The sequence below is a fragment of the Zerene cesonia genome, chromosome 23, assembly GCF_012273895.1.
Source record: "Zerene cesonia ecotype Mississippi chromosome 23, Zerene_cesonia_1.1, whole genome shotgun sequence".
Lineage (NCBI taxonomy): Eukaryota > Metazoa > Arthropoda > Insecta > Lepidoptera > Pieridae > Zerene > Zerene cesonia.
The window spans coordinates 2,804,327-2,818,059 of NC_052124.1; the positions used below are offsets into that span (position 1 = coordinate 2,804,327).

At 38.8% G+C, this 13,733-nt stretch overlaps 1 protein-coding gene across 1 annotated transcript in view; it reads right to left on the bottom strand.

Moving 5' to 3' along the window:
- LOC119836308 (max-binding protein MNT-like) overlaps positions 1–13,333 on the bottom strand; it is a 24,726-nt gene extending 11,393 nt beyond the window's left edge. The window contains exons 1-3 of the mRNA XM_038361605.1: positions 12,953–13,333; positions 8,385–8,924; positions 16–144 (exon numbers count right to left, since the gene is read on the bottom strand). Coding sequence (XP_038217533.1) covers positions 16–144; positions 8,385–8,769 — 514 coding nt within the window. The 5' untranslated portion in view covers positions 8,770–8,924; positions 12,953–13,333. The remainder of the gene's footprint in view (positions 1–15; positions 145–8,384; positions 8,925–12,952) is intronic.
- Positions 13,334–13,733: the final 400 nt, after the last annotated feature.

The following is a 13,733-nucleotide window of genomic DNA, read 5'->3' on the forward strand; positions in this document are numbered from 1 at the left end:
GGGGCGCGGGCGCGGGTGTAGCGGGCGGCACGGGGGGCGCGGGGGGCGCGGCCGGCGGCGGCGACGGCAGCCTCACCACGCCGTTGCTGCGCGCCACCGACACCTCGCTCACCCGCACCGACACCGGCGATTTAGGTTCCTCCTCTGTAAAAAAATCGCAACATCAGACACAATGCCTCTAATGCGATTACAATATCGGATTATCTAAGCGCAAATGCTCATTCCTTAATTTTTTTTAATCGTAGGTTGGACGGGCCATGTCAAACGGTTCGTCGACGGCAGCGATTCGTGGCGGTAAAGTACCAGGCGAGCATGATATTCGAAGAGCTCGCTCGACGTGAAAAGCTCCTCATGAATGTGGGCGTAGCGATTATACGAGTTGGATTCGTTCACACAATATTGAATCGTAACACAGTGTGCTCAAGTCTACAATTGCCTAACCTTACGTAGCAGCTGAGTACCGAACGGAGAGAGATAGGTGCACGATCCACGCCCGTGCCAAAAAGAGATGGCGGGAGGGCGTAACCAGGTGACGTCAGCCCGGTCATGAGGAGTTTGACGTTTGTTACCACGCCGAAAATCAGCTGCTAGTCACGATACAAGAAAAAAACCGGTCCATATTATGTACTATACCGCGCCGTACGATCATTATGAATATTTTGAGAGCCGCTGGCGCCTGCAACGAGAGCTAATGTTATTCTGTACGATTTGTACAAACAAGCGAAATGTAGATAGAGTTCATTGACTGTGAATGCGTAATAGTTGTTCCATGCGTCCACAGCTTGCATTGCGCAGCAAACCTATGGCGTCAAATTCTTAAAAAAATAAATTAATAAATAAGGAAATGGAAAACTACAATACGACTCTATATATTTGATAACAACTGCAAGACCTCGAGCTTTGCGTTTTAATGTCAAAATAGTATAAAAAAGTCGCTTTTTCTGTCCCTGTCTCTATGTATGCTTAAATCTTTTAAACTACGCAACGGCTTTTGGTGGTTTTTTTTTAAACATATAGGGTGTTAGTGTAAGGAGATGAATGAAAGTTTCCAGCAAAATAAAATGATTATATTTTCTCTAAGTTATAGATTGAGTGATTCAAGGCGAAGTATTATATGTATAATAACATCTATTAAATACACAGTAAAGTATTAAATTACACAGTAATTATTGTAACACGTATTCAAGGTCCACTTTTGTGTACAATGTTACGTATACCCGATAATAGGTAATTCATTGACAAAATCCCTTTCACTTGTGACTAGTATTAACTGCAACTACTCTAAGAATATCTTAATGTTTTTTCGTTTTTCAAAGCTTCCATTTTATTTTAATTCAAATTAAAATAATATGACGTTTTCATAAGGAATTTGTATTTATTGTTCATTTTATGGTGTAATTAAGAGTTGCAAAAAAACTTCACACTTGTTTCTTTTCCAGAATTAAGTTGAATTTATAAATTTTACTCCTTAATACGTATACTGATGCACATACGTAAACCTACCGAGGAGCATATTGAATACAAAATAATATTATCAATTTAAAAAACAATAATAAAAGGTGAACTAACTAACTGCCTACAGTTTTATAATTTCTAAACCCATGAATAAAATAACAGGATACGTATAACAATAGGAGAGCATAAAGACGAGGCGGTATTGACCGGTGCGAGCCTTTGCGTAAATTAGAATCAGTTAAGCAGTGGCCAAGTCCCGGAGGCTGAGGCTGCTGAACTCTCGACTTTGACAAACATCTTGACTTTGCGCTCGATCATTGAATTATTTACACGTTTCTGACGATCCCGGGCACAAAGTTTCATAATTCAATTTGGTGTCTCAATATTTATTTTGCCACTCGCGTGTAAACTATTCGATGTATTAAAAGATAATGCCATGCAACTCTTTACGCTCAAATCGTACCCAATTATTATATTCTTTAATTAGACCATATTAATCCGAAGCCAAAATTCCCTTGACGGTTGTTTGGATCGATCTACAAAATAAACATACCATGAAAGACGGGTGAGGTCTAATAAACTTAAGTAAGTCTACTGAAACACAATACAAATAATAAGCCACACTGAACTAAGGAAAATTATTTTATATTCGGGTGTGTAAGAACCTAAGTGAATATTGTAAACATTTAAATTCAAAGAATGATGAATTTCGTGATCTGTATAAATTATTCATTTTGATGACATCAACTGTAGGATTAGGTTGCGTGATAAGCCCATCCAAAGTATACAAAGAGTAGCTCATAATTCCATTTATTCCTATTTACAAAAATAACAACTGACTTATTTATTCTTTAAATTGTTCAAAGACGTTTAAATATAAATATTATAAAATCTGAAAGAATACTTAATCTCTTCTACATTTTATTATTGATAGATTGATGACAAATCCGTTACATGTTTACAGAAAATATGGAATTTTGTTTAATGGGATCCGAATAAAAATTGGATATAATATAAATTCTGTTGTCCAGAAAGTGAAATTAAGCCAAAAGACGAACAGTGTTTCACAAATTCATAAACAACTGAAAATCGTACAAAAGTCCCAACTCCCAACATAGGAAAACAAAGAAAAGAAATTTTCAACAAAATGTCACAAGCAGTACTAAGGTAACATAAAAGGCGGGGTGCTTATGCAAGTTATCGGCAGTTGACAGTCACTGCCAGGGAAAATCACATTTTATTTTAACTTGCGTCACTCCGCTCCATGGGGTGCTTTTGAAATACTGCTACCTTGAAGTACGTTCACGCACGAGTACCCGTAAGGATAATCAGATAAAGAAAATGCTTCTACAATTTTGTTTATTACGACGCAACTGAGCCGATAGACGCCTAATAATTTAAGTAACTTTTATTTGTGCTAAGGCATTCTTATAAAATCTTCATGAACAGATAAAAATAATTACACAGAATGTAATCACACAATTTCTCTAATTGAGGAAGCGGTTAACTTGAAAAAATAGCTTTTTTAATTGGCATGCGAATAACAACCATATTAATGTCCGTTTTGGTTAATTTGTCCTCGGCGAATAGAATATTATTATTTATTAAATCTAAAAATTAACAAAAGAATTATCGGCTCTAGGCTCTATGAAGTTATAAAAAGGCTCCTGCTTATCATGTGAGCCTGGTACAAATGCGCATGGCGGCGCGGCGTTTCTTTCGCCCGCAAAGGGAAACAAACTGTGCGAAAGAGGCACGTGTATATTATGTATCTCCCTCGCGAACCACGCACTGCAAGTGTATAACAGTGAAGTAATGTATGTACAATGAATACAGGTTTAGATTTAGCTACAAGCTGTGAGTCAATTAGCGACGCGGGTAAAAACAGAGACCAATTCTAAACACGTTATGTAAACCTAAGCGACCTAAGCGAGTAACACATTTATATTATTATGATTCAACCCAGGCAAACGACATCCCATTTGTGGAAAGGCAAACTATAACAACTAAAACAATTTAAGTTAAACAACTCGATAACCTTCTAGAAACATCCCAACTGATAGGAAGCAATAGCTAATTTGTTCTTTTATTACATTCTACAATTTATTATAATTTGTGTTAGTCAGATTTCCTGTACAAAAATGGGTGTCGCGTTATTATTTTCTTTATACATACATTTTATAAAGTTTACCATCTTGTTTATATTTTAGGACCGCTTCAAGTAAACCTCTTACATTTGAATGTCATTGGACTCTTATGTAGAGTGTTTAGCGTAGTGTTATCGCGAACCAAATGTATCATATCCCAGCCATTTCATCATCATCCAGGTATAATAACGCCATCAACTTGATCGTAATGATTCAACTGCGAAAGGTGCTTCTAAACGAACAATCTTATCGTAGTAAGGAAACAAGATTTCTTTTTCGTCTTTTACTATACGTTTTACACTCCGACACCCAGTGGCCAGTGTCCAACCCCACAAGGCCGGCACCAGAACGCGTAAACATTCATATTCAGACTTCATATTTCTATATAGGTAATGCTTTGCTGTGTAGTACTTTAGTGCGTTTGTAATTCTTCATTGTTCAGTTTGTAGTGAATTGTTTGTACTAAGTAGCGTGGAAGGTGACCGCACGATGTGGTCGGGCGGCGACTGCGGGACGCGGGGGGACGGACACGCGGGGGAGAGGTGTGAGGGCAGCTGGGGAAGGGGGGGTGGGGGGAAGGCCGCATGCTCGGCACCGCCACGTGACGTCTCGGCCCGCCGGAAACACCCGACCGCGATACTGATCCACCACCTGCTGATTTCTACTGCTCTATTTACGTCTGCCGCCTCGATTGCCAATACTACACGTTCGAACGATTAGTGATCCATTTAAATCTATAAATTGCTTATTTAACATAACACATTAAAGAGCACTTATCGCTTATCAGACATGAATTACGTCGTCCGTGGCACGATCAATCAGTGCGCAATAAGCGTACAGCAAAAGAATCGCGATCACAGTAGCTCACTATCGCGATGTCAACAACCTCGCGATTCGCGACCCGCGTCCTATATTTCGGGTCGCGCCTCTGCACGTGTAGTCTTACGTACGGTTTGTAATTCGCCCATACAGCACACTTATAAATAAAATAAGTAAAATAAAAGCCTATTGAGTACTTCTTGATAAAAATAATGGTGGAAGCATCACATACTAATCTATGGGAATCATGTTATTGTATCTAGGTAAAATTAGTAAAGCTTAAAATAAGAGTCATAATTCCAGAAGGAGGAGAAGCATAACCTAAATAAACCTTACTAACGTCATAAATGCGCAAGAGTGTTTGTGTGTTTGTCCTTCTTTCACGTCGAGGTAAGAGGTAAGAGGCTAGAAACATCTCATTTCCAAGGGAATTCCTTTGATCACGAGGGCAAAACCGCGGGGGAACGTTAGTTTGTAATAATAATTACCCAACTGTACACGTGTGTGTATTCATGAGCCCGACGATAATATTAGCAAGCAAATAATAAGTATATCATATAAAATACATTCGTGCATTAATTTTACAGTTTGACACGTGGAAAGTGAGATAAAACTTCCTACTTTTTCGAAGTCAGTTATAGGGTATTTAATAACGCGAACTATTTGAATCCTGCTTAGGCACGAGTCAGTTACGCAAGTCGTTTTATAAGCTGAGAGGGGCCTACGTGTGTGTGATGTTATGCAATATTATTGAACACATTTATCGTACTCTCTTTTTTAAGCAAATTGCTTATTTAAATATGCAAAGTAAATGTGAATACCACTTGCAGAATGCACAAATAGATTTTGGAACATATGCGATTAATTATTTTAAGTTTTATTGTAGACTAACGATATTGTTACCAGATAAAAATTATAAATAAAACGCAGTTAAAGATTTATTACTTGCAAAATACATATAGCTTTTTAACGAAACACATTTTTTCCCTGACCACCTTCCACTGATTTATTACTAGTAAACTATACGAGAAACAGCCATTTTTTAATTATTTAAACATGGAAAAAAAATTAATTACAGTATAAATTTTTTGTTTCGAAGTCGCCATCAAACCGGTCCAAAATGTTTAAGTATCCAGGTATGTTTAGGTGCTTATATATAGCAATACGGATACGAAACGTCAACTCACAAATAATTTTATACAAAATATCTTTTTAATTCTCAGTAAGCCTTATATAGACGATAATTTGAACACTCGTAATGAGGAGTTGAATGAATTGCCTTACATTGTGGTGAAGTTGTCATAGACAAATATTTAGATCCTGATCTTTAAAATGTAGAGCTAGAAATCTGTCAGCCATTTTCAAAAAACCAACGTTCATAAACGCTTATATTTATAGTTTAGACGTGAAATGTCAGTTTTGACAGGTCAACGTACAAAATTGAATGACGTCACCGTTCGCAAGTTGCTAGCTACAAAGTAACGCTTTTACGCATTTTGTATTTGGTTGTAGTGCGTCAAAGTTTATTCACGCTACGCTTGCTGCGTAGATCGGCGTAGTACTATACTAATATCCAACCTGTACATTGCGCAAGGCGACATCGCTTTGTGTACGCGATTATATTGCTGTAACGTGACAACGAATAGTTCTTTCCATAAAAATATCATGTAATGGTTGATGATTAACATTTTACAGCTAAAATATCGAGCGATCGATTGTTCTAGTGTGCTTACAAATATTTAGGTATTGTAGGTTAGTTTTGAGGAGAAAACTTTTTTATTTTTCGACCATTTTTTGGTTACAGGATAATCTTACGTTTAAGTGTTGAGTAAGGGTCTGTGCCACCAATGATCGACATATTAGTTCATTGGTTTATGTGTTATATACGAGTATTAGTTTTGATTTCGGGTATTCGGCCGGAGGCCCATATCCTTTTCCTTACCTTTCCCAGTCCTATCCTTCATTCCTCTCGCCAATCCTTTCTTTATCCCTACCCATTTTAAAGTCGGTAATCGGTCTGCAATGGACCCTATGCCTCTCCAAATGTTCATGGGCGGTGGTAGCGCTTACCATCAGGCGTTCCACCAGCTCCATTGCCGACTGTGACATAAAAAAAAAAATAAAAAAAAATTGGGGTATAATGTGAGTAATGCCGGGGCTAAGTGATGATCATTATCGTCTAGTGCAACGTAATTAGTTTGCTTCATGTTTATATAACAATTGAATAGATAATCCATTAATAATTTATATAGTAATAGCATTTGATGAGGCTGCAAAGCTAACTCTTTGAAACCGGTTTTAAATTTCAAAAGGAGTTAGTGCGCCATCCAACGAATGCTTTTTGTATGCATGTATGTATTAACATGTATTAACAACATACATGTATTTATTTTATATCCCCTTGCAATGTATGGCCAAATAGATTAAACAAATTTTCAATTTATAACGGTGCAGGGATCGCAGCACACGTAGGTATAAAAAGTAAAATCCTCGACCTTGCCAGGCGACAGTAAGCTGGCTTGTTAGCGCTGCGAGCGCCTCACTATTCTGTTGCCCTGGTAGCCGATGACACTGTGCAATCGTTCACTGATTGGCTAATAAATACATACAAACGAGGAAAACAGAATACCGTGATCGAAAACTATTCTGTTATGACGATGATAGTTAGTTACTTTGAATTTGCTATCATGAGTTCTCTTCTAGTTTGACTATCCCTAAATGAAACGCTAAATTTGAGTACCACTTGTCAGATCTCCCTTTATATCAATCGCCTGAGAACATGTTTCAAAACGACATAACCTAGCCTAACCTTAAAAACAGTGACTGCAAAGGGCGCCGACGTCACGATGAATAGTAAATTGTTCACTGTTGTCGATGCATGTAAGACCTTGATAACAAGTAGTAGCTCTATCTATATGCACTATTTTCCTCCTAACGTTTCCTAACCATTAATACATTGTAAAAATACATTCAATTGTAAACAAATTTGAACACAATAGTTGTTTCTTGATTTATCAACCTATGACACTGAATTAAAATTCTCATACTGGCTCACCGTCAACACTCAACACATTTTGTTGCTGGCAATTTACCGTAAAACTATCACACTTTCAGGTTTGGGTTTTACATGATATTTTTAATTCATGCAGATGTGCTGCCGTAAAAATATTTATTCTGGCGCCAGTCACACTATTCTGTTTTACAAATCGCTGTTGTTATTTAAGTTTATTAAAAAAATAATGTAAACATACGTCCATGTTCTCCATAGGTTAAAATTTAATTTTAAAGATAAAATACGGCTTCCTAAGCACCACGCTTTTTACTAGTATTTAGTTGATTACCTCCTTATAACTTGTTATAATTTTTTCTAAAAGTTCTCAATAAATTGCGTAATAACATAATTGCATACGGGACTGTGTAAATTTCAACCAAGTTTTTCAAGCCCTGAACTCCTTCAAACTGGTTCCGTTTTAGGTACCTCTATATTCCGGAGCAGAGCAAATAGGACGGTAATGAGAAACTCTTCTTTTTAATAAAAAATGTGCGACTATTAGCTTATTACAAGACTGTCATATATAATTTTCTCGAAACATTGGTAAGAGACCAGATGAGACGCAATTAAACTAAGCGATATTTATGATTCATGTGCCTCTTAGTGACATTGTTATTCATTTCAAAGTAGGCTGTGTGCACCGTTCATTGACGAATTTAGTCGCGCGCAGCCTCACTATTGTGCAAAAACAACACAAGGTTGGCACGGCAAGGTCGGCGGACGATCGTCGCCGAGTAATCTAAATTGTACGTGTTTTGATACATAATTACATCGGTTCTTATGATGCTGCAACATATTGTACATGTGTGTAACATATTCATTAAACGCAATATCTATTTAAAGTCCTGTTCAGATAAAGTAGCGTAATACAACACGCGTCAGTTGAGTAATCTTATCTACGTGTCACTTACCCAAATACTCTTTAATCCACTTCTTTTTAGGAGGCCTAGCGACTTTGGCCCTATCTTCCTTAATGGGGCTCTGTATGATAACCGACGGCATGGGTTGGTCGAGCTCGCCCTGGCTAACAGGATTCAAGGAAGTGATGACGGATTGTGGGAACCCGTAGCCGTTGGCGGCATGCGGGAGCGCCTGGATGTGCTTGTACGCTTTGAGCGTGATGGGTATCGGCTCCACGTAGCTGCCGAACTCTGTCTCCCTGGTGTTGATGGCGATGGTGTGTAGAGTCTCGTAGTATTCCCCGGGCGCGCTCATGGCGCTGAACAGCTCCGGCTCACCAATTCGACGGTTGCCTCCGACCGAGTTAACCTCTGAGCTTTCCATAAGTATACCCATTCTACGACGAGTCAGTCTACTAACTGTTCTTGGAAGTCCTTTTTGCTTTCACTAATTGGTTAATTGTTCTCATTTTCACTTATTTCACTATATAAACACTAACTTATATGAATATTCTCATAGGAATTTTTTTTTGGAACTTCAGCTGTAAAAACCTTAACGATAGAAAATTGAGCGGGTGCGTTTGATCACTGGTCGTTTCTAATACAATTATCATCAACGATTGTCCGAACAGTGAAATAGTAATGTGAATTTGAACGCTACGGTTCAATACCACAGCAATAAAACAAGCAAATAATCGTACCACGATCTGTGGATCTTACATTTTTCAATACTCTGAAACATCGCTCATTGTTTACGAAAGTATCAGAAAATGAATTAACTTTTGTTCCTGTAATGTTTTTACTTTGTAATGTATTTACGTAAAATGTCCAACTTTTTCAGAAGCCCTACTGATAATCTATTGTTGTCACAGGTATTGTCGAAATTAGCAAATTATAAAGTTTTTGTCGTTGATTCGACGGTAACCTTAAAACAAACAAAGTGATGAAGTTACGACGTACAATTTCTAGGTGGGTGTAATTTCCCTTTTGTACACTTTAAGTGCTCAAATAAAACATGTAGAAACAAGTAACTATATAAAGCATGGAGTGTGACAACTCCAAATGCCTGACTCACAAGCGTAAGCCCGGTGTCGATGACGTCAATCTGCCCTGGAGTTGGCGGAGGCCATACTGGAGCGTTCAATAACTCAGCCTTTTCAACATCCAAAACAAACAAGAAATGACATGGAACTTTCTAGATGGCCTAGTATAGATTGTCTGAAAATTTTCAGAGACCGATATGAATTTCTTATGAGAACACTTAGTAGCTGCGAAACGTATCAATTAAAAGGACAATAACATAATATACGAGATGAAGAAATCGATAGCCTCGAATCGTACGTTGGAAAGAGACGGAAAGTATGCGGGAAAGAAGAGCGAGTAGTTATAATAACACTGTCGTGTGGCTCGAAGGCCAGTGGCACGGATAGTGAGGGCGCTCAACAAGTGCGGGGGCCGCGGGCCGGGGGGGAACGCATGGTATGCACGGGGATACGTCTGCGACCACGTGTACCTCCCGCCCCGCCCGCGCCCCCCGCTCACAAACCCCACCGCCTGTAGCATCATGCCGCCCTGGTACAATGGAAGACCGTATTGCATAGTCTAACAAAGAAGTAGCACGTGTCACAGCTGATTCAGCTGCAATTTATACTGAGCTAATCTGCTTTGGCTCATGTTTTATAACAGCTGTAATAAAAGTATATGAAATGCTGATTTTGAATTATACTTCGATACCGATTATAAATAACATGTTCTTTAGTTCTAGATAAAACGTTAAAATAAGAAACGATTATTTTTATAACGAACTGTAGCCAAGATTGTGTGAAACTTGTAAAAGCGAATCGTCGACATATTCAAACGTAGTTGGAAACGTTAGCGGTACGTAAAGTACGAGCTGTATCGATAACGAGGAAACCTTCGAAGTGTTACATAACATTGTTTGAAGAAAGAGTAATGCGCATATATGCATACACGTGTGATTTGAAAATGTTTTCTATACAAGTTATGATATTATCTAAAGAATTTATAACAATAAAATACGGTACATAATACAGCCGTTATTGCCTTATCAACATCTTTTTGTCTCTAAACTACATATTAAAATCAGTAAGTGCTCCTGATATCTTGGTCTCTTTGATTAAAAATACCACACTGTGCTGGGCATGAAATCGTTTACAATGTTCCGTTTGTTTCAAACAAACTACAGAAGAAACTATTTAAAACAATCATTATCCTAGCATCGCTAGTTTTAACTACAAGTACGGTCATAGAGCTTTCGTATGTTACGACAATAAAAGTATCCAATAAAATTAAAATATCAATTTCGTAGGTTTACATGACCGCGACTATTTTCGCTGCCCACCCCGGTCACCACTTGTTTGACACACCGGTATCGTCACACGACACCGCAACCTGACACCAAGACCGTCCGATATCGACATAAAATAGCGTCATTAATTCTAGGACGACGCGTGCTAACGTTGCGTAACCTACAGATTGCGTAACATAGGAACCATTTTTGAAAGATTGAAAATTTCATCCCGAAAGCTGACCAGATTCTTAGACGCGTTCAACCTGAGAATACCAAATAAAATAGATTAGACTGAAGTATTGAGATACCTTTAGCAAATTCATTAGAGAACTTAACCCATCCCACTATAGAAGTTTTTGGTACTATAATTTTACTGTTTCTCTTATTTCAGCAGGATTAAACTGATCTTAGGAAAAACAACCAATAACTCATCAACATCAGTAGTAGTCATTGTTTCATAGATGAATGCATAATTTTAATGTCTCTATTATAAAATGGATGTCATAAGAAAGTGTCTAGATAGAATTTAATATCAAATCAATAGTCAGACATCGCAAACTTTTACGCCATTGTGTTAAATGTCCTATAACCCAAACATCTTCCAGATAAATAACGCAACATACTATTAACTAGTACAATGAAATGGCGTAATTATTACATTAATTGCATACAGCGATTAGAAAAGCGTTTGGTTCGCAATGTTCTGGAACAACCTTTGAGATAAATATAATCACCTCGATCGGAAATCTTATTGCGTATTACGATTTAACGAATACAAATTAATTGCTACGAATTTTAATATTAAAATCGTTTGATCAACAAAAAATCGTCAAACCACAATGAAATCGCCGTTTCAATTCATCGTGTTTCAGATAAATCTGGAATGGCATAAATTAAAATGCTCATTTGAATTATTTCACAATACAGACTCTACAACTTAGATAAAACGACTGATATTTCATAGTTCAGAAAAATAAACAAAAAAGTGCGGTTACCTTTGTCTACAAATTGGAGTATCATATCATTATATTTATGATATACTTTAATTTTATAAGAAGACCAACTGATCGTTGTATAGATAGTTGATCGTAAAAAAAAGTAAAAATAAATTGCTAATCTTACGTTGATTCTTTGCGAACAAAATTTGCGCAAACCCTATTCAATTATATGGATTCAATGTTCGAGGCAAAAGAGACTACAATATATAACTAACAACATTATCAAATTAGAACAGAAAGCATCGAATAAAAGGAAACTAAACCGAAACCGAAATAAATCTCGACAATTATATTAAAGTTGCAATGAAACTTTGTTACGAAGAAGAACATAAAAGATACTAAGAGGTTCCAATAAATTCTGACACGTTTGTAGTACACAGATGGCAGAAATGATAAAATACCTGTGAGGAATCTAATGAACATCAACAGAAAAACTGTTTAATATACACGTACATCATAAAGAAAACATTGTGGAAAAGAAGTAATGTAGAGATATTACTGAACCCACAATATTTTAGACGACCTACTAAAAGTAGTATAAAAACAATAAAAACCTATGCTGCTTCAGTGATCATGGAACTATTAAAAACTTGTTAAAGAAGGTCAGACAACACCGTGCAGGGGATTACATAGTAGAGTAGCGTATGAAATAAGCTTGGGATAAAATCGACAACATTTTTTTACATAACAACAACCTCACATACGAGTAGCACGAAGCTATATTTATATGAAGATAAGCAGCTGATATCAGAAAATTGACGATAAACTCTAAACGACAAAGGAGAGCAAACTAAATCAACTCGTTTCAGCTGCTATCGTATAAATTTGTTTTTTTTTTTTTAACTTTACTAACGTTCTCTCATTTCGCTACAATACCTACGTCATTAATGTTTGATCACACAAATTCAGTCGGTGGAGTTTTGTTTATAGCTACTTTGGGAATAATAGAACATAGCATTTTATATTCATGACTGACTTTCATAAGTAATTCTAAAAGGTTTACATATTGTCATGAAACAAAGCTATGTCGCGATCCTGTGGAGTGAGACGAGAGGCAGACGCGGCCAGGAGAGCGGAGCGAGCCAGCTCGTTGGCGAATGTCGCTGCCGGCTGCACCACGCGCACGTGTGAGGCGGCGCGCAGGTGCCGCCGACCTCGCGCTATCTCGTCTCGCCTCCGAGGTCGCGATGATAACGCGCGTTATTTTAGAGCACAGCTGACGGGCCGCGATCGTGACCGTCGCAAACGCACCCGCGGTCCCCTATACACACCCGAAAGGCCACACACCGCGGATCCGGCGCTTCACTCCAGAGCGTTCTCAGCGTCGGCCGGGCGCGGCTGACGTCGACAAGCAGCGCTCGACGACTGACCCACAGCGAGGAGTCAGTGAGACGCGAGTACCGGGCGCGGCGCGGCGCGGCGGAGGAGCGCCCTCCCCCGCGCCACGCGTCCCACCGCGCGCCCCCGCCCGCGCCCCGCCCCGCTGCACCGCGCCGGCCGCCGCTCGCACGCGGCCAAGCGCAACACTCGCCACATGCAGCGCTTTACATAACCGCGGCCCAGCGCTCCCGCAGCCGGAACGAGGTCGCCGGCGAACACGCGCACTTCCACTGAATGCTAACTGCAGCCAGCAGTGGCCGATCAAACGGCAGCGCTCGTGTGCCGGTGACGTGGTGGAGTCACTGAACCTCAGCGAATAAGGTGAATGGAACATTGTGTCGAATCGAACGGCGCGGAGGACGATGCGAACGTGGGCGGCCGCCGGGGCCGGGGCCGGGCCCCGCGCTCCGCTCCTTATGTGCGAAAAAGCAAACTTTCTAATGAGCCATAGCGACCGTCACCGATCACCGGCACACGACGACAAACGGCGCATATTAGCCCAACAATACATCATTATTCAACGTTACATTGTTATTCATAAATACGAAATTAACGCTACGACGATATTGTTGCAAAATATATTAATATCGTAAACGATCAATTATTTAATAATTATTATCTTTATTGACATAATACACGCATGCTCGTTTTATCGCATATTAGATAAACGCT